The sequence below is a fragment of the Barbus barbus genome (assembly GCF_936440315.1).
Source record: "Barbus barbus genome assembly, chromosome: 13".
Taxonomy (NCBI): Eukaryota; Metazoa; Chordata; class Actinopteri; order Cypriniformes; family Cyprinidae; genus Barbus; species Barbus barbus.
The window spans coordinates 15,707,709-15,728,924 of NC_136741.1; the positions used below are offsets into that span (position 1 = coordinate 15,707,709).

Sequence of the window (21,216 nt, forward strand, 5' to 3'; positions counted from 1 at the left end):
ATCAGTGATTCACGCCCAGATTAGTTATTTTAGACTATAAGACTTATTCCTTCTATAGACTTTGAAATTTTGGTGACACTTTAGTATAGGGACCAATTCTCACTATTAACTAGTTGCTTATTAGCATGCCTATTATTAACATATTGGCTGTTTATTAGTGCTTATAAAGGACATATTCTGCATGACCATATTCTACATCCCTAAACCTACCCAATGCCTAAACTTAAAAAACGATTAATAAGCAGCAAATTAGGAGTTTACTGAGGCAAAAGTCATAGTTAATGGTTTGTTAATATCGAGAATTGAACCTTAAAATAAAGTGTGACCAAAATTGTTTGATTAGGGTTGGAGCTAAACTCTGCAGGACACCGGCCCTCCAGGACCGAAGTTGCCTATCCCTGGTTTAGACTGTCTCATGATTTTAGACAACACTCCTTCTGTTGTAACAGTTGAACAATGCCAATCGAATGAGACTAGATTTAGGCTGTTTGACAATTCTAGATAAGACTGGCTTTAGAGCAGAAGATGATACTGAAATAGTTGATGTGAAGACAGACACTGTGGGATTTGTATAACGGTGGCACGATGCCCTGGAGAGGATTAAAGTGTTTGTGCCCGGCAGAAAGTGCCATGTAGTTTTTGTGCCAGAGGAAATGAAAGGTTAAGCAGGGCCTGGCACCTTGGACATTAGTTCCGTTAAATATGAATGCTATGACATTAGACATACTGTACTACTACTGGTGACACTTCACGTGCACCTCATCATAAGGTATTAGTAGTGTTCTATAGATGCTCTTTGCCAACTGCTCCTGTTGTGACTCTGGATCTGCAATCGCGATTGGACGACTGAGGTGGCAGTTATACGACTGGAGGTGGATCCTCTGCCACAGAGTAGTCAGTGAGTGTCTCTGTGCACAGGAAAGATATTAAAAACCTTGGGTCAGACTGTTGCCATGGCACCCAGTAATAAGTCAGGAGTGAGCAACCTGTCAGAACATTTGCTGCGGTATGTGTATATAGAATTTATAGAATTTGTCATATCCATGTAATATATGCACACATATCACATACAGTATTTAGATACACACTGTACATCACATATTGTATTTAGTATTTGTATATAATTAATTAATTCTGGAAATTAGTTTTATTTTTGACAATAAATTAAATGTTATGACAAAATATGAGGTAATTTAGATTCTGCACAATTTCTTGACCATGTTAACTACAAAAAGTGAGATTTCCTTACTTCAATTTAAATTCTAAATATAAATTTGTCAATTCTAATATAATTTAATGCAACATACTAAAATGTATATCACATGGATGGAAAATGTTTTTCTATTCAAAAATGCATTTTGAAAACAAAATTGTTGACAGAATTGAGGGTAGGTTATCGCGATTAATCACATCTAAAATAAAAGTTTTTGTTTACATAATATATGTGTGTGTACTGTGTATATTTATTATGTATATAGAAATACACACACATACAGTATATATTTTGAAAATATTTACATCTATTTACATGTATAAATTTATATTCATATTATTTATATTATATAAACATAACATATTTTTCTTAAATATATACATGCATGTGTGTGTTTTTATATATACATAATAAATATACAGAGCACACACACATATATTATGTGTCAGTCCTTGTCTTGTGTTTCCCCTCCTCCCGTGCCCATATTTGGCCTTCTTGTTCCTGTCCTCGTTTGTCTTTAATTAGTCCCTAGCCCTGTGTTTGATTAGTCCACACCTGTTCCTTGTTTTCCTAGTGTTTATAAGCCCCGTGTTTCCTAGCCCCTGTGTCCGGTCTTATCGTCAGTATCGTCATTGATGTTCGTCTCTCCCCAAGCTCCTCGTCTCATTGTGTGTGTCTTCAATAAAAAGGATTATTGGAACTTCGACGTCTCCGCACCTCCTTGTATCCCGAGAGGGAACGTGACAGAAGACCGGACCTCACAAAGTAAGCGGCGCTCCTTTTCTCCCGTTTTATTTTCCGTTTTGAAAAGTTTTTGTTTGCGCCTTTTTTCCCCGCTCCCTCCGCGATGATAGAGCTTGTTCCTGTCGTTTGCGGGGGATCACGCCGCCGTTCGTGGCTCGCCCCTTCCCGTTGTGCGTGGGGTGTTGGGCTGCCTTTCGCGGCTTTTCCTGGCCTGCAGTATTGGGGAGAACGGGTCGCCATTCGCCGCTCGCCCAAACCCACAGCCCATGAGGAATTTGTTCCGCCCGCGGCGAAGAGGCGATCGCCGAAGAAGGCGATGAACGTTCCGCACACGGGGAAGTGGAAGCCGCCGTACACGGCGAAGATGGTTCCGCCGCCGACTTCGGCTCATCCCGAGCCGCCGAGGGAGGAAGCTCAGGTACCGGTGGGAACTCTGGTAATTTATGAAGGAATGTCTTGGACTCCAGTGCCGGCTCCACGCACGTGCCCTCCCGTGCCGGCTCCACGCACGTGCCCTCCTGAGTTCCCGCTGGTTCCGTCCAGCCCTCCTGAGTTCCCGCTGGTTCCGTCCAGCCCTCCTGAGTTCCTGCTGGTTCCGTCCAGCCCTCCTGAGTTCCCGCTGGTTCCGTCCAGCCCTCCTGAGTTCCCGCTGGTTCCGTCCAGCCCTCCTGAGTTCCCGCTGGTTCCGTCCAGCCCTCCTGAGTTCCCGCTGGTTCCGTCCAGCCCTCCTGAGTTCCCGCTGGTTCCGTCCAGCCCTCCTGAGTTCCCACTGGTTCCGTCCAGCCCCGCGCTGCAAGAGCGCCCCCAAGTGTCCGCGCTTCCCGAGCGCCCCCAAGTGCCGGCTCCACGCACGTGCCATCCCGTGCCGGCTCCACGCACGTGCCCTCCCGTGCCGGCTCCACGCACGTGCCCTCCCGTGCCGGCTCCACGCACGTGCCCTCCCGTGCCGGCTCCACGCACGTGCCCTCCTGAGTTCCCGCTGGTTCCGTCCAGCCCTCCCGAGTTCCCGCTGGTTCCGTCCAGCCCTCCCGAGTTCCCGCTGGTTCCGTCCAGCCCTCCCGAGTTCCCGCTGGTTCCGTCCAGCCCTCCTGAGTTCCCGCTGGTTCCGTCCAGCCCCGCGCTGCAAGAGCGCCCCCAAGTGTCCGCGCTTCCTGAGCGCCCCCAAGTGCCGGCTCCACGCACGTGCCATCCCGTGCCGGCTCCACGCACGTGCCATCCCGTGCCGGCTCCACGCACATGCCATCCCGTGCCGGCTCCACGCACGTGCCCTCCCGTGCCGGCTCCACGCACGTGCCCTCCTGAGTTCCCGCTGGTTCCGTCCAGCCCCGCGCTGCAAGAGCGCCCGACAGAGTCCGCGCTGCAAGAGCGCCCGACAGAGTCCGCGCTGCAAGAGCGCCCGACAGAGTCCGCGCTCCAAGAGCGCCCGACAGAGCCCGCTCCTCTGTGGCTCCCAGGGGGGAGCTTCCCCAAGAAAATGTTGGGGGGGGGGGGGTAAGAGGGTCACAGCCTGTGTGGCCGGGCCAAGGGCCAAGGCCACAGAACCCCTCGGGCCCGAAAAAAATAGGCCCTGGCCTCCCGAGTCCCCTGACCCGCCCTGGCCTCCCGAGTCCCCTGACCCGCCCTGGCCTCCCGAGTCCCCTGACCCGCCATGGCCCCTGGAACGGGCACCGCCCTGGAGGCCTCCAGAGTGCCCACCCCCCCCTCCCCATTGGATGGTGTTAGGCGTGAGGACACGCCTTCCGGAGGGGGGGCGTAATGTCAGTCCTTGTCTTGTGTTTCCCCTCCTCCCGTGCCCATATTTGGCCTTCTTGTTCCTGTCCTCGTTTGTCTTCATTAGTTTAATTAGTCCCTAGCCCTGTGTTTGATTAGTCCACACCTGTTCCTTGTTTTCCTAGTGTTTATAAGCCCCGTGTTTCCTAGCCCCTGTGTCCGGTCTTATCGTCAGTATCGTCATTGATGTTCGTCTCTCCCCAAGCTCCTCGTCTCATTGTGTGTGTCTTCAATAAAAAGGATTATTGGAACTTCCACGTCTCCGCACCTCCTTGTATCCCGAGAGGGAACGTGACATTATGTTAACAACAACAAAAAAAAAACTAAATCGTTTGACAGCACAAATATATATATATATATATATATATATATATATATATATATATGCACTGCTGTTAAAAAGTTTTGGATCAGTAAGATTTTTAATGTTTAATTTATTTGATCAAAAACACAGAAAAACTGTAATATTGTGAAATATTATTGCAATTTCTAATATTAGTTTCCTATTTTAATGTATTTTAAAATCTAATTTATTTCTGTGACGCAGCACTGAATTTTCATCAGCCATTACTCTAGTATTCAGTGTCACATGATCCTTCAGAAATCGTTCTAATATGTTGATTTATTATCAGTTGAAACTATTGTGCTGCTTTTTTTTTTCTTTTCTTTTTTTTAGAACCTGTGATACTTTTTTCTTTGGTTCTTTTATGAACATGAAATTTTGAAGTAGAAAGACTGAAAGAGTATCTTCTTTTAAAACATATTCCAATAATCTTTGTTTTACTCACAACTTCAAAATGATTTTTAAAGTGCATGCTAACTAGCTATATTTAAAAACAACAGAAGTCAATAGAATGCCTCCATTAGCTATGTGTGTGTGTGTTTAACAAATGTTAGAGACTATTTTTACAACAAAACATCTTATATACTGTAAGACTGTAGTATTGTTGTTATAACAGATTTAAAGTCAGTGTGGGTGTAATGCATGCATTTCTGTCCAGAGGATGTTTGTTCTCTCAGAGGAACAGATGGTCCTGCGTTCTTCCATACACCCTATTTGATGTCAGCTGAGATTATCTACCCTTGAGCCAATACCAAACGAAAAGAGACACATTCAACCCAAACTATACTGTACAATAATCTAAAGTGTCAAACACAATCAATTTATTATCCACTGGAAAAAGAAAATGTGTTATGTGGAAAAGCATGGGTTTGACAGCCTGCAGCACATTAATCATCTATTTCAAGGTCAGGATGTACCGTATGTACAGACACCAGTGCTGAATGCTTTTCCCCCTTTTATAGAGTTAGTGATAAAAGCGAATGAGTTAGTGAAGAAGTAAGGACTCCTGAATGTAATCACAACAACTTTTTGAATACGGTCAGATATGAACTCAGTGACACATGCATGCTAAACCTGTATATGCTGTTTCTATGAGCCTAAGATAGCACCGGATAAAACATTTATAACCAGAAGATGCAGCAGAGAAGGCAGGAAATTTAGGCTGACAAGTCATTCTGCTCTATCAGCATTTATAACTTGTGCTACACGTCCTCTTCTTAATCCCATCTTTCTTTTTGTGACATGAATATCAAAATATTTAGCTTATGTCTACTGAGGGACTTCAAAAGCACATTCATCAGACAGAGACAGACTTCAGGGACAGGTTTGGAGTCCTTGTTTTGGTTTCCTGAAGTCACTTATTTTATTTAGATGTAAAAAAAAAATGGTGTCTCTTATATTTGATCAGTTTTTCTGCTGTTACCCTTTGCCTTCCATGAGGGTTTTGATTGAAAAGTGAAAAGCAGTTTCACACTCTTTAAAAGACAAGAAAAGGGCTCAAACCACATCAAACCATATCTGATGTTCATATCCATCAAGTTCTTTAATTGTCACAGTAGCTTTGAAAAAAGAAAACTGCCTTCATACTGTAGTTCTGCCATGGATGAATAGAGGACTGCATCTCTGAAGAGACCATGTTATCTCTGAGACAGTCGTAAGTCAAGGTGGTATATCTTTAATGATCAAACTGCTATAAATGTAGCTGGTTATAAGAAATGACTGAGTAATGGATAGTATGAACAGTTAGAAGGCATAATGACACGTTCTGTGCATTAAGGAGGGTTAAAACTTTCTCTTTGTGTCGCATTCAGGAATTTCAGTTATGAAGTAACTCGCAATATTCAGATTAGGGTTCAACAAAATATTGGTTGTTATGTGATTGTTTCTTAAACTTTGACCTAAATACTATATGTAGTCTTGTCCAGGATAGTCTTGTAAAGCAGATATAGTTATTTATTATTCCTAAAGTGGTTCATTTGAAATCTTGTGACAGTTCTTCTAATTTATTTGATTTTTTTTGGGGGGGGGTCTGATTTATTAGAATCAAAAATAAAAATTCTTGATTCTAATAAATCAGATTTAATTTGTTTGTGTATATATCCAGGATCTTTTCTTTATCTCATTTTTCGTTTTCTCATTTAACACAATAATGACTTTGAATGATCTTTTGGGGTTATTTCTCTGCCAAATTTGATATGCAATTATTTAAATTAATTAATCGCTTCATTGTGTAATTAATAATAAATAAATACTGTATGTAAGAATCAACCACTGAAAACCATATTTGTTTAAACTACCATTTTTGAAAGTATCTCATGCTCACCAAGGCTGCATTTTTATCTTAAATACAATAAAAACAATACTCCAATCTTCAGTGTCATATGATTATTTAGAACTCAATCTAATATGCTGATTTTGGTGCATCTAATGTGCTGATTTGGCAACATTTCTTACGTAAAAAAAGTTTTTCAGGATTCTTTGATGAATAGAAAGGACATAATTCATTTAAAATGGAAATCTTTTGTAACATATTTACTGATCAGTTTAATGTATCCCAAATAAAAGTATTAATTTCTTTAAAAATAAGTAAATAAATAAAAATCAATCAATCAATCATTCTTACTACTTGAATGGTAGTGTGTGTGTGTGTGTGTGTGTGTGTGTATACATATGTGCATATATTTTTTATTATTTTTACAGGGGAAGATGTCACAGCATAACTGAGTTTAACAGAAATTGAAAGGAAAATGCATAAAGCATAAATGATTTTTTAATTACCTAAAAACTAAATGTAGGTCAAATTAGATTTTTGGGGTATTATGCAAATGATAAGATAAAAAATATTTACAACAATTTAGGTTTATAATTTACAGTACTTAAATTTAATTCTATTTAGAGTGTGTTTCAATCAAATAATCTAATTCAGTTCGGTATCACATTTATATCAATTATATCAATAGCTAGTTTTGGGGTCACAATTGCCACTATTTACAGAGAATGAGCTGTATACTTTGAGAGGCAGCGAGCCAAGAATGCAATTCATGAGTTCAGTAAACTCAAAAATGCCTCTGAGCTCCTGTCTGTGAAGAGAACAAAAGAATTTGGGTGGTTACATCACGGCTGTCCCAGCAGACAGAGCTCAGTGGTTTAAATACAGCATGTCCTATTCACGTCCCACTGCTCTGAGTTACAGCTAGTCTCCTCTTCAGCCTACTCATTTCTCTCAGCCACCTCGCAAACTCTGTCACATACACACATAAACAAGCTCCATAGTCACATACATGGATTAATGCCACAAGTGTGTCATACAAATGAGGTTTAATTAATGAGCCTTCCCTTTGTGCAGTTAATCAGTTTCAACATCAATTAATTAGAGTTAGCAGAGATGAGGGTAGGGAGGCAATGACTGATGCCGTTGTCTCAGTCTCAGTTTCAGCCTGTGCTGTCTGATAATACTTCAGCCATAATCTATGACCCTCAAACCACTTTATCAAAAACCACATTTCCATTATTGCTGTTTTCATATATCTTGTTGGGCTACTGTCAAGGCTGGGCAGTTTCATGATAGTGGTCGCCATTACTGGCAGAATGATTACTCATGTATAGGCCTGGTAATGTGGCCTCTCTTTGCCATTATTCTTCATGGAATCCCTGCCAAGACCAGTATTCAGTAGCTGCTCACAGCATGTGTTGTGTTTTTGACATTGGTATGCTTGTCTCTCGACCAAGGAGGTATGGAGAAAGTATCTTTAGCCCATAGCCATTCATCTAAAGGTCTGTTGCTCAGCCGGTGCACAAAATCTTATGTAAAATTTTCTAGACGCAATTGTTTTTGAGACAATTATCTGAGCCGTTAATGCCACGTTTAAAATATACCCATTTTGATACTTTTGAAATGATTCTTAAAAATATTCCCCCCAAATATCTGTCTCTTTTAAAACATACCATGTTACACTGGTTCTCAACCAGGGGCCCGGGGGGACTACTAGGGGGACTCGATATATAAAATAAGGTGAATATAATCTACAAAAAAGGCAAAAAAGGAACTGACAACTAAAACAACTAAAGCCCAAACAACTAAAACTCAATATATTTATTTACGCTCTCAAACAACTTTTTTTTTTCTTTAAAGAAAGTTTTTCCACTGTTTAAAATTGTATAATTAATAAAATCATATAATTACATGTGCATTTTTTATAATGAATATACATTCTCTAAGCTCTAAAACTATAATTGAGTGGAAAATGTGCGTATATAATATATCTACTGGATGGGAAAATGTCATTTATACTGTATGTTACATGCAAGCAAGAAAGAAAGACAGACAGACAAATTAGAATGCCTGGCTTTTTATGAATGGCCATCAAAGGAGATTTTTATTTATTTATTTATTTGTTTGTTTATTAACCTTTACATTTACAGTTATGTTTTACAGGTTTATTCAGAGCAATTTACAAAAGCAATTGAAAGAGCCAACAGGAGTTTTGTTTTGTTTTGTGTTTTGTGGGTGGTTGCCAGCAGTGGCTAACTGGACCCTGCTAACCAGTAAAACCTTGATCCCCACTAGGCTTCCTAACTATACCAGCAGTATCATCCAACAATATTTTTTGTTGGTGATCAGCATGGCTGTGTTGGTCCAGTATCCAGACCATCACTAAACCAGAGTGGAAATTCATGTTTTTTCAGCAGGGGTCATCACAGTTCAATAATATTTTATAAATAAACTCATGAATAAAAATCTTCAACCTTATCACAGGCAAATCACGATTGAGGAAGGCGAGCAGCGGGCCAAGGAGCTGAGTGTGATGTTTATCGAGACCAGTGCCAAGACAGGCTACAATGTCAAACAGGTGAGTTTTACCTCAACACCTCGCTCTGACAGTGGAAAAAGCGGCCACAGCGTGTAGGTGTGAGAAATGCTCTGTGTTCGTTCTGATTTCTCTTCTGAGGTGCATGATTCAGGATGACTAAGCACCGAGGTTGGAGAGATCAGATGTGACGCGGAGCACTGCTGTGTTTTCTCTGTCTCTGAGAGCCGGAAGTGCGTACAGCACACAGTGTGTGTTTTGTGGGCTAAAGTGTGTGTGTTTGTGTATGTTAGCGTCAGCTCTGTCTGACTGGATCACAGACTGCTCCAGTTGTTCAGTCGTCCTGTCTCTCTTCAGTTAGAATGACCAAGCTTTGCTTTCTTTTTGTCAAGGGTTGTGTTATTAGTAAAATACAATAGTTTCTTAATAACTGTGCTTCTTTTAGGAGGACTTTATTGATAGAGATGTGATGTTATAAAATAGTCAACAGTGCCCCAAGGTCATCTTGAAAAGGTTTAATTTATATTATTCATAATTCATTGTCTTAATATTGAACTATATTAATACTTTGCATTAAGATAAAATGTGCAGTCAAGTTTATTTTACAACTGCTTTGAACACAATCTTACGATCAGAATTTAGAGTCAGAACTTTTCATTTTAGAATTACAGTTTGAAACATACACAAAACACATGGGGCTTATTCAATATAGTACTGTCATTCTTTAAAAGTAATAAGCTGTATTATTGTGCATTGTGTCATCAGCTGTACTGGACACTAAGCCTTTATTCTTCTCAAAGCCATGTATCACTGTTTCACAGGAGCTCAACACTGACAGTACAAGACAACACTAAAAGACTCTAAATCTCTGACACAACATATTATTGTCACCAGACGTGGAGCTGACTTGTTCCAGTCTCCATTACAAACTGAGATCATTTCCAAGCCTTTACATTGTTGCACATGTGTGTGTCTGTGGTTGACTGGAGCATGTGTTTGCTTGAAGACTTGTGTTGTCTGAAGCATCTGAGATTACGATCAATACTGAAATGTTCTTATTTATTTCTCCAATAACAGCAACATTAGTTAAACCGATTACCTCGCTGAGGTAATTGAAAAATAATGACTCAAGCATTGACTGAAGAATTGCAGGGTGTCAGATCCTTTCCAGGATGAAATTGAACTCTTGTGTAAATAATACAATACTCAAGTTTTGATGATGATGATAATAATAATCATTTGTTGTATAGTAGTGTTTCATTGCTGATAATATTAAGTTTCATTATAGATGCATAGCAAGAACATTGTTTATTTTCAGTTTTGAAAAAGTCCATACTTTAGTGTAGCATAATAAAGTGATTCATTTTCTTCTCAGTCTTAATTTGAAAACAAATGAAGTGTTTTTTTTACATGCAGTGAAGTGTGTTTACGTGTGTGGAGCTACTTAACCGTATTTTGAGGACAAATTTGTACCCATAAGTGAGCTAAAACTAACAAACCTCCCAAAATATTATTTTGGGGACACCATAATTTGTAAAAACAGTACAAAATATTAAGGAAATTAAGTTTTATTTTTTTATTTTTTTTGTAAAAAAGTAGCAGGTTTTCTATTAGGTTTAGGTTATATGTAACTATATATAAAACGGATTGCCCTCCATTTAGTATTAGAATCCCCAAGAAAACACAAGTATTGCTTTGAAGAACAGGCAACTAAACAGAGACAAAAAGATGAATGAGAGAGGACATAAAATTGCAAAAGTGGTTGTACATAAATATGTTAGCTAACACTTACATAATTGTGCGATGCTAACAGCTGATTTGTGAAATGACAAATGTGACACCGTATGGACGCATGGGCCTGTCTGTGTTTTTCTTAATTGGAATGGTTTTCTTTTGGGGTTTTTTCCCAGCTAGATTATGGCGCTCTCTGTCTTTCCTGTCAAAAACAATGACCTGAAGGTAGTTAACAAAACGAGTCTTTTTTTCTGACCCTTTCTGCTTAATGGTCCAGTGTGTCCCATTTCGCTGTGGCTCATCCATTGTGATTGATGGCATGAAATGAGAGGGGTGGTGTTGGCTACATAAGCTAACTGCCCTGTTTGATATGATTGGGAGTGATTGGGGCTATATATCATTGCGGTATAGCCTCATATAGCTTCTGGGAACAGCCTTTATAGAGGATGGCTGTAATGGAGGTGTGTGGTGGGCCATTAATTGCCCTGCTAGGAGCGGTATGCCAGCGATGCATTGCAAGTTTCAGAAGGCAGAGCCAGACTAAGTGCTTTTTGCTGTCCCTTTGTCATCTTCTACACAGAGTCCACTTTAAAGGTCAGCTGGTGTTATAGTTTGTGACATTTATGATTCTGAAAAGAAGTAGTTGCATGGGATCTTCATTTATATTACTATATGTAACAGGGCAGGTCTGCTTCAGTGCACCAGAGAAAGTTCACTTTGCTCCAAATCGCTTTTTTACAGGTTTAAAAATGGTCCAGCTCATGTTTGCTGCCAGAAGGCTGCACAGTATGACACAGGGCCGTTGCAAGACTATTCCAAGTATTTTTGACTCTATGTAAAGTATACCACATAAAGGAAATAACCAAGAAAATATTGAATACTGCTGATATTTACTTTTTTATTGATTTTGAATCGTTAAAGAGAGAATCGTTTTCTCCCAACTCTATTTCAAAGCAAGCAGTGTTCTGTTGGCCAACTTAGCAAATTCATGTGACCAGTTGAACCTGTTAAACAATTTATGTGGAATTGTTTCGCCCTCATGTCAATACCCAATACTTTGCCCAATTGCATAATTTATTCTAAAATAACTTTTAAAATTGTTGCAGAGCATATCTCACTACCCACTGACTTAACAGACAGTGTTTTTGTATGAAGTGTTCTGGTTACTGTCACAGCTGAAGTCACTAACAGCGTTCTCTCTTTTCTGCTGCAGCTGTTTCGACGTGTGGCAGCTGCCCTTCCAGGAATGGAGAGCATGCAGGAGACAAGCAAAGAAGGCAGTATCCTTTCAGTGAGCTCAAAACCAAAACAATTCAACAATTCAGATCCAATGTCTAAATGTAGTGCACTACTGTATGTAATCAGGTTACTCTGCTGCACTCTACTTCACATTTAATCATATATAAATCAGCAAGAATTGACTGAGTTTTAGTTCTCTTACATATGACCTCTAGCACATTGTTTTCCTGCTCTTTTTGTCTTATGTACTCCCACAGCCCCATCAATAAGTACTACTTCACGTACTTGTTTTATCTCATACAGGATTTTATGTCGCATTTTTACCAAAGGTGTCATATCATGATACTAAAAATAACATTATTTTGTGTAGTTGGTGTAATGCAATGTGTTTACGCTGTTTAAGCTTCAAAAAACACATTATTTTCCACGTACCGTACATTATTGTTGCTCCTCTCTGCCCTTTCTGAAACACGTCGATTTTTACAAAGCTCATCGTTCTGAAAAACGTGGTGTGCTCTGATTGCCAGCTATGCAATGCGTTGTGATTGGCCGAATACATCAAGCGTGTGACGAAAATGCTACGCCCCTACCATATTTGGAAACAGATAGCGCCTCCACAACATGGCGGCGGCAACAATACTACTACAGCGAGAATAAAAGTTACACCTTCTTTCGTTGTGTATACATTTGGGTGGTGCTATGCAAATCTTCCAACAGTGATGTAGACAGCCTTTGGCATCAAAAACAAAAAATATGTCTTGCCTTTACTATGAAAGGTTTTTAAAGGCATACAATTTTTTTCTTGTCTAAGTTTGATTTTACAGTTATTTGCATTTTTATGTGCATTTAGTATTGTTTCCCCCTCCTTTCTGTGACCCTATGCCACACGTTTTTGGTTCACAACCCACTAGCTGAGAATCACTGATATAGACACAATGCAGTGCGCAAGGAGTTGAGGTGCATGACGCAGTGCCATGCTTGAATTTCCAGCGAAAACCTACCCTAAATTAGAAAACATTATTATAATCTTACCTTTGTGAATCGGGCTAAAGTAAGGTGATAGTTTTGAACACTGGCTGGTTATGTACTTGCTCAAATATTGATTTCGGATAATTTTTAACCAAAAAAGTAACGGACTGCTTTAACTAAGATAAAATAATCGCTTGTTTTTTTCCTCATAGTTATCAGATGTAGTTAACTAATGGTAACAGATGATATCTTATTGTAAATTGCTACAGATAATTGTGTAAGATAATACTAATTAGAATTACTAATTTATTTTATTTATTTATTGATTTTTTGAAGTACAAGTGTGCATGCAAGGATACGAGGCCTTTAGAAACTCCCTCTTTTATGAAATAACCTGCACCGTCGCTAAAATATTCTAAAATATCTGTTGATAGTGGCTTGTCTTGAGGTAGTTCGCCCCAAAAATAAACATTTTCTGAATATTTACTCACCCTCAGGTCATCCTTTAGCAGAACACAATTGGAGAGATTTAGCATTACATCACTTGCTCACCAATGGATCTATTGCAGTGAATGGGTGCCGTCAGAATGAGAGTCCAAACAACTGATAACATAACAACATAATAATCCACAAGTAATCCACTCCAGTCCATCAATTAACATCTTGTCAAATGAAAATCTGTAATAAACAAATTCATCAAGTTGTTTTTAACTTCAAACTGTTGCTTCCGACTAAAAGTCCTCTATCCATAAAATTGATTTCTACATTCAAAAAGTTGTCTTGTCTGAATCAGGAGAGAAATATGCACAGATCAAGAACCATATACAAGCAAAAACAATCCAAATCATTTCAAATATGTTGGTGGATTTTGATGTGAGAGGATGACAGGGGGTGTACTTTTTCACTGGAGGAATCATTATTATGAATTATGGCCTGGTATTTTGTCCAGAAGTGACGGTTTTAAGTTAAAATATCTTTAATGCCTTTAATGTCTTCATATCTTTCCCAAAACAGTGGTTCATTAACATGGTAAGAAAACTGTTTATAGAACAAGAGTAAACACACAACTAATAATTACATAATTTAAAATAATAAAAAAATATTAAATAATATTTTTTTTAATACTCAGTCTCAGCAACTAATACTTCATCACAAATAACACATGGTGATTGTCAGTAACCATTTTTATCTTTGTTACAAAGTAGGCCATGTTTACTAGGTCTTTTACTTTGCATGTAAAATAAGTGCATGTACAGCAATATAACCTGTCCATGTTGACATCTGCATTGTTTGCCTATCTTCTGACTGATTACACCAAAATCCTGTAGCTGGATGGGATGCACAGCCTTTGACATTAACAGTTGGGTTTTCACCTTCCTTTTAAAGTTGAATTGACATTAGAAAGTTCCAAAGTACTTAAAGTATGCAGTAGTCATTGTACAGCAGTTCAGTATATGTACTATTCTAAGTGATCCTATAGATCTGTAGTGCACAGTTGTGTCGGTTGATAGTTAATATTAATTTATTTCGTGTCATTTGTTTGACAGAGTAAAGCCTCGTTGACAAAGGTGAGGTTTAGGTGGGTATACTTCTCGATTACTCATTCTTGTCATTTCCACCATGAAATTCAAATATTGGCCTTGTTCCACTCTGAGGCTAATTTATTTTCCTCTCATTACGTTTTCTGCCACATTCAGTCACTTGTTATTAGTGGTAGTGGAAAGTCTATTGCTATGGTAACAAGAAACTCTCTTCATTATCTGTGTGAATATTTTAACAGCAGAATAGGATAAATTTCCAATCCAGTAAGTTTGAATGGCACAAGGTGTCCTCTTTCTGTTTGTTTTTTGGGTCTGTTAGAAGTGCAGAGTGTGTATATTGTGTTCTATGCGTGGGGTGTATGTTTGCATGTGTGTACTCATAATAGCAAAGAGCCATTGAGATATTACGGCACTGAGTATCCATACAGTCATGGGGAACAAAATAGAGGCATCAAATTTGGGTCCACTTGTGTGTAGTAGAGGTACTTTAGGTAATTTCATAATTATACAGTTATGTCTATAAATATAATTTGAAGAGAATGTTACAGCTTGTCTGATCATGTGCCCTGATGCTGGTGAGACAACTTTAAAATGCAGTATCCAAACCCTTTATTCCCAGTTGGTTGCCCGCAGGTATAACTTTGTTTTATCGTACCTCCAAACAAAGTTCAAATTGATCCAGTATAATATGATGTATCCCTGCACTATATTGAAAATATAGTGTTGTGGAACATGTTTTTTTAATAGATCTGAACTTATTAGGTTGTGCAAGCCGATCAGCCACCATAAATTAAAAACAAAACAAAAAAAAACAAGAAAGGACGTGTTGCTAAGTATGGTGACCCATACTCGAAATTTGTGCTCTGCATTTAACCCATCCAAGTGCACACACACAGCAGTGAGTAGTGAACAAACACACACACACACACACACACACACAAACACAAACACAACCAGAGCATTGGGCAGCCATGTATGCAGCGCCTTGCTCAAGGGTCTCACCTCAGTCGTGGTATTGAGGGTGGAGAGAGCGCCAGACATTCACTACCTACAATCCCTGCCGGACCTGAGACTCAAACCCATGACCTTTGGGTTACAAGTCCGGCTCTCTATCCATTAGGCCACGACTTGTGCACCCACACAAACACTTTTAAAGGGCACCTATCATGCAAAATTCACTTTTACATGTTGTTTGAACATAAATGGGTGTTGGCAGTGTGTTTACACATCCACCATAATGATAAAAACCCATCCGCTCCTTTTTTTTCAGAATCCCCATAAATCATAAGCAGTGTCTCAGAACAAGCCGTTCGCAGAATCCGTAAAGTTTGACAGCACTTTTTACAAGCCCTGCCCACGACTGTTGACGGACACTGCCATATTAGCAGAGACCCCACCCAGAGTGAGCCACACAATCCGCCATGTTTATCTTCACGCTAGAGCATTTAGAAGCAGCATTCTAGTAAGAAATGTCTTCTTATTACAGCTATAGAAGTCCAGAGCAGTGAATAATTTTCGGGTATTAATGTTATTCTTTGGGTCATATGAACAGCGTAGACAGCAGTATAGGTACTGTATATTACTCTGTGTATTTGACAATTTAAACAAGTTTAGTTCTCACATGTCATGTGACAGCCGCTTTCTGTGCACGTGTTTCGAATGCGTGTGCTCAGAAAACCATATATCAGAATTTTATAAACTAATATGGGTTTAAAATGCATTATTTCAGTGTGCTAGACATGATAATCAAAACCAAACAGATGTTTTTTGTTTTTTTTGTCAGAGTAGGTACCAGCTGTAAAGGCACAGCCTTATTCTGGAAAAGGGGCGGGAGCAGCAGCTCATTTGCATTTAAAGATACATGCACGAAAATAGCATGTTTCTGCTTCCACTCAAAATAGGCCTTTTCAAAATAATTATAATAAATGATCTGTGGGATATTTTGAGATAAAACTTCACAGACACATTTTGGGGACACCGGAGACTTATATTACATCCTGTAAAACGGGTCATTATAGTTAATTAACACATTTTTCTGTGTTCAGTTTAGTCCATTGGTCTCAAACTCAAATCCTTGGAGGGCCACAGCTCTGCACAGTTTATCTCCAACCCTAATCAAACACACCTGATCCAGCTAATCAAGGTCTTCTGGGGGCTGTTTCATAAAAGACGCTAAGAAAAGCGGGGATTAAAAAACCTGACTTGAAATAACCTATCAAATCAATCAGGACTAAAGCGGTTTCATAAACGACAATTTAAGTTCACTCAATTTCACTAATTCGATCCAGGTTCAATGAGTCAGAATAACAAACTTCACAATTGAAGTTCAAGATTTTTAAAGCAAACTAAAAGGGTTAGTTCAGTGTACTAATTTGTGTTTCAAAGATGAATTAATTATTATGGGATTGGAATGACATGAGGGTGAGCAATTGATGGATTTAATTGATTTTCATTTTGGGGGGATCTGTAATGTGTTACACAATACAAGTATGAAGTCTTTTACCATTAATATTAATAAAGTGATGTGATGTTTTCATCTTACTGGCTGAAACATTTTGGGGGGTGTGCTAATTAATTCAATAATAAGGAAACCTACTATGGGGAAAGTCATGACTAATGAATATGTATTATGTTACTTGCTCTCGGGAGGTTACAGAGCAACGTCTGTGTGACCCAATTAATATTCATTCAGTATACCTTAATTGCACTTTGGGGAAATGAAACACAGTAGAACCCAGCGAGCCTTTAACGCATTTTGAACACACTGACTGTCGTGTCGGAAAGACACTGTGTTTTCTAAAAGAAACAGAAGACAGGGATCTCTTGTGGAAAAGACAGAACGCTTAGCTCAGGATCGCTGTGTTTAAGCTTTGATTTGGTGTTATATCACAAAAGTATATGAATGAGGCTTAATATTCAGTTAAATTAATTAAACAAATAATTTTACGCGGACTCAATTAACCAAACTACACACGCACGCACGCACACATCAGATCCCTCACCACTTCGACATCTGTTCATGAATGCAAACATGAGCACATTACATTTCTGAGAGTCAGCGTAACAGGAGCAGATGGTATGACTGAACACGCATACTAGCCCCACTAAACCCACATACCTCTCAGGAACTCCATTTAACATTCATTTGAAAATCGTTTATGTTGGCAAGGAAAAACACTTCACAAGAATCGCTACAAGCGGTATTTTACATTTCGGATGATGACCACTAGATGGCACGCGTCCCCTTTGCTGGCAGACGTCAACACATACAACGGGGTGGGGTGGGTGGGTGATAAATGCATGTTAGTGCTGTGAAAATATTCAGCTCTTATTTGCTAGGCAAAACAATGTTTTCTGTGTTATGTTATGATGTGTATAAAGCTCTCTGTAGATATAAAGGTGACAAAAATATTCAATTACAGCAGCATTTATGGCTGCAATTACTCCTAATGTCGGGAGAGGTCAGTAGTCCTACTTAGGTTCCTTCTCATTACATCTTTATATTAGTAATAAATTATCATCAAGTTTAATATTAAATATAAATCTTAATTTAAAGCAAGGCATTACAGATTACAAGTCACACACAAAAAAGGCCATCATTCCCTCTTTTGCCTATAGTTGAATTCTTTTCACCTTTTGTGTTCACATTCAATGTTTGATGTATTGAAGTTTTTATTCCTTAACAGCAATCTCCAGTGATTGACATTAAATTGGACAAACCACAGGAGCCTCCAACTACTGAGGGCGGATGTTCCTGTTAATAGCTCACATCTGATTTACAGCATCATCTACACCACATGCTTGTTGTGTTGCTTCCTTTTGGTTAGCTTCCAGTTGTGTTTTCAGATTGGATATTTGGCCTTCCCATCTGACTTTAGTAACTGGTTGGAATCAGTGCTACATCAATTTCAATTGTAAAATAGTATACTTTAGTAACAAAATTGCCAAAAATCCTAAAAATTCGAAAAGTAAAGGGCAAAAACCAACAAAAATGTAGACTATGTCCAACATATATACTTTTTGAAAATGTAGAGAGGTAGATTTTTTCTTTGTTTTGTATTTTTGTATACAAGGATGAGCACTAAAACAGATGCAGACAACAAATTCTATCATTTTGCCATAAAAAGCAGGATTTCAAAAGCAAGAGGGCAATTCAAACAACTAATAACCCACAAAATACGGAAAACATGCATGTTAGCCATTTTTAAAAGTATCATCTCAATCCTGCTGCTACTGTGCACAAGATTATGTGAATGCGTATGTTTTTTCTGACTCGATGCAGTTCATGAAATCAACTTATTTTAGCCTTTTTTCTTGCTGTGACAGAACTTGAAATTTTAAGTTTCAGGCCAAGTGAGTTTGTGTAAATGAGTCATTTCAGATCCTTTAAAACCTTTCCACATTATGTGTGATTTTATTTTTAAAATCTGTTTATGTACAGTTTGTCTTAATTACACAGTTTATTGAATGTTTACAGCATATTTTTCTTCAGAATTTCCTGTTCACAGTGAAAGCAAACAGCTTGTGAAAACAGCCTGATACAAGAAAGGATTCTCTTTCTTTGGTGGAGTGTTTTTTATTCTTTAACTAAATTAGGGCATTTAGTGTATTGCAGATAGTTGCAAGACTATGAACATGACAGAGGAGCAAATCCTGCATCTAAACTTGTTCATTCATATTTAATTGACTGGTATAATTTGTTTGCACGCTGGCAGTTTCCACACTGATACATCAAACAGTCTAATTCTATTGTAAATATATCAGCTGTCATTTTCAAACAGGCTTTAATATCAGAAATGCAAAGATGGGACATTCCTCCAAAAAAAACTGTAGTTCACTTTTAAGAATTAGCATTATGCAGCATTATAGTGTTTGCCTTGTGTAGAAACCCACTCATGTCTACAGCTGCTCTTTGGGCCAGTAAATTGTAGTGCACTGACCAGGGAGACACACATTGCGTAGTATATCAGTTTATTTGAGATGTATTTCATGTGAATCCTAAATGCACTTTTTCAAGAAAGGAAGATGTAAATGTTTCAAAATTGCTGTCAAATTCTGTCCTTGAAACCACTTTAGAGTTCAAACTGTAGCGTGCATCTCTGTGAAAATCCCTCGAGGGTCACTGTACAGATAAACTATTTGTAAATTTGCTTCACATAACGCCAGATACGAGTCAAGACTAGCTATTTGTGACATCAAGGAAATTGTGAGTAGGAGCACATGACATTAGTTCCCCAAATCCAAGCAAATTTTTTTCCTACTAAATCCAGCAGCATTTAATTGGAATGTAAGGTGAACTCCACTGAACTGATTGACAAACCCTTTGCTTTCTGTTTTGGGTAGTTTGGAATCTTAAAGGGAAGATCAGATTTGTCTGTGCCAATGCTTTCTCACATCACAGAGAGGTTCAGAAAGATGTCACTTAATGTAAGCTGGATGGGAATATTTATTGGTCTTGTTTACATTTTGTTTTCTGTCTTCTGAAAAGAGGTTCTCGTTTGAATTTAATGGGGTGCAGATACGCGCCTTGTATGAAATCATATCATCAGTGTACCTGTACTACCGGTAGTCATTGTGATTGAAACAACGCTACATCAGCCTTGGGTGAATGTCTGTGCGTGAGTTGAGTTATGCTTTTAAGGGTGCAACCATTCCCTGTGTATATGTTTTAGCTCAGTGGAGCCAGCCTGATTGATTCAGAGCTAGCTTTACCATTCACACTGTATAGAAATCTAGCATGTTGGTCCAAATCAGTAAAATCAATAAAAGTGTCTTATTACCAAAAAAATGTATATCGACTATTCATATTTTTCTAATTCTTTTCTCCTTAATATACTGTATGGTCAACTTTTGGAATAAGAATGGGCATTTTTTTATATTTTAAAAGTCTCTTATGATCAACATGCAGTAAAAACAGTAATATTGTAAGATTGTTATTTTAATAATATTTCACAATATTACTGTTTTTAACGTGTTTGATCAAACAAATGCACAACCTTAGTGATATATATATATATATATATACACACACACACACACACAAAAACATATACACACACACACAAAAACATATATATATATATATATATATACACACACACAGACACACACAAAAACATATATATAAATATATATATATACACACACAGACACACACAAAAACATATATATATATATACACACACACACAGACACACACAAAAACATATATATATATATATATATACACACACACAGACACACACAAAAACATATATATATATACACACACACACACACACACACACACAGACACACACAAAAACATATATATATATATATACACACAGACACACACAAAAACATATATATATATATATATACACACACACAGACACACACAAAAACATATATATATCACTGATTCTTGAAATAAGGGACAAAACATGTCCCCCATCAAAATGTTACAATTTGCCTTAAAAAACAATAAATTGTTTCATTTAAAAAGGCTTTAAAATTTGTATATGAAAGACTTGTGTATGTTTAGACCCTTAGTTTTGTATATATTTATATTATTTCATAGTAATTTTATAAAATACCGGCACTGTACTATGAAAGCCCATGCAAACAAACTCGTCCTCTGTAGAGGTCACAGTCCAAACTGCAAAAAAAAAAAAAGGGTTTTAAAATGCCCAAAATGCACAAATATGAAAATGAGGTTAATTGGATGGCTTAATAAAATATTACAAAATGCTTTAAGTGAACATTGCATTATTTTACACATTAACAACAGCCTTTCAAAATCTGTCATAAATTCATGTCAACGCCGTCAGATATTTTTCAAATTTGAAATAAATCAGGCATATTTTGGTCAGC

The 21,216-nt window shown here is 38.2% G+C and overlaps 1 protein-coding gene across 1 annotated transcript in view; it reads left to right on the forward strand.

Moving 5' to 3' along the window:
- Positions 1-20,142, forward strand: part of LOC306879118 (ras-related protein Rab-6B-like) — a 55,388-nt gene extending 35,246 nt beyond the window's left edge. The window contains exons 5-7 of the mRNA XM_079431838.1: positions 8,827-8,920; positions 11,826-11,892; positions 18,058-20,142. Of these exons, the coding sequence (XP_079287964.1) occupies positions 8,827-8,920; positions 11,826-11,892; positions 18,058-18,122 (226 nt within the window). The 3' untranslated portion in view covers positions 18,123-20,142. The remainder of the gene's footprint in view (positions 1-8,826; positions 8,921-11,825; positions 11,893-18,057) is intronic.
- Positions 20,143-21,216: the final 1,074 nt, after the last annotated feature.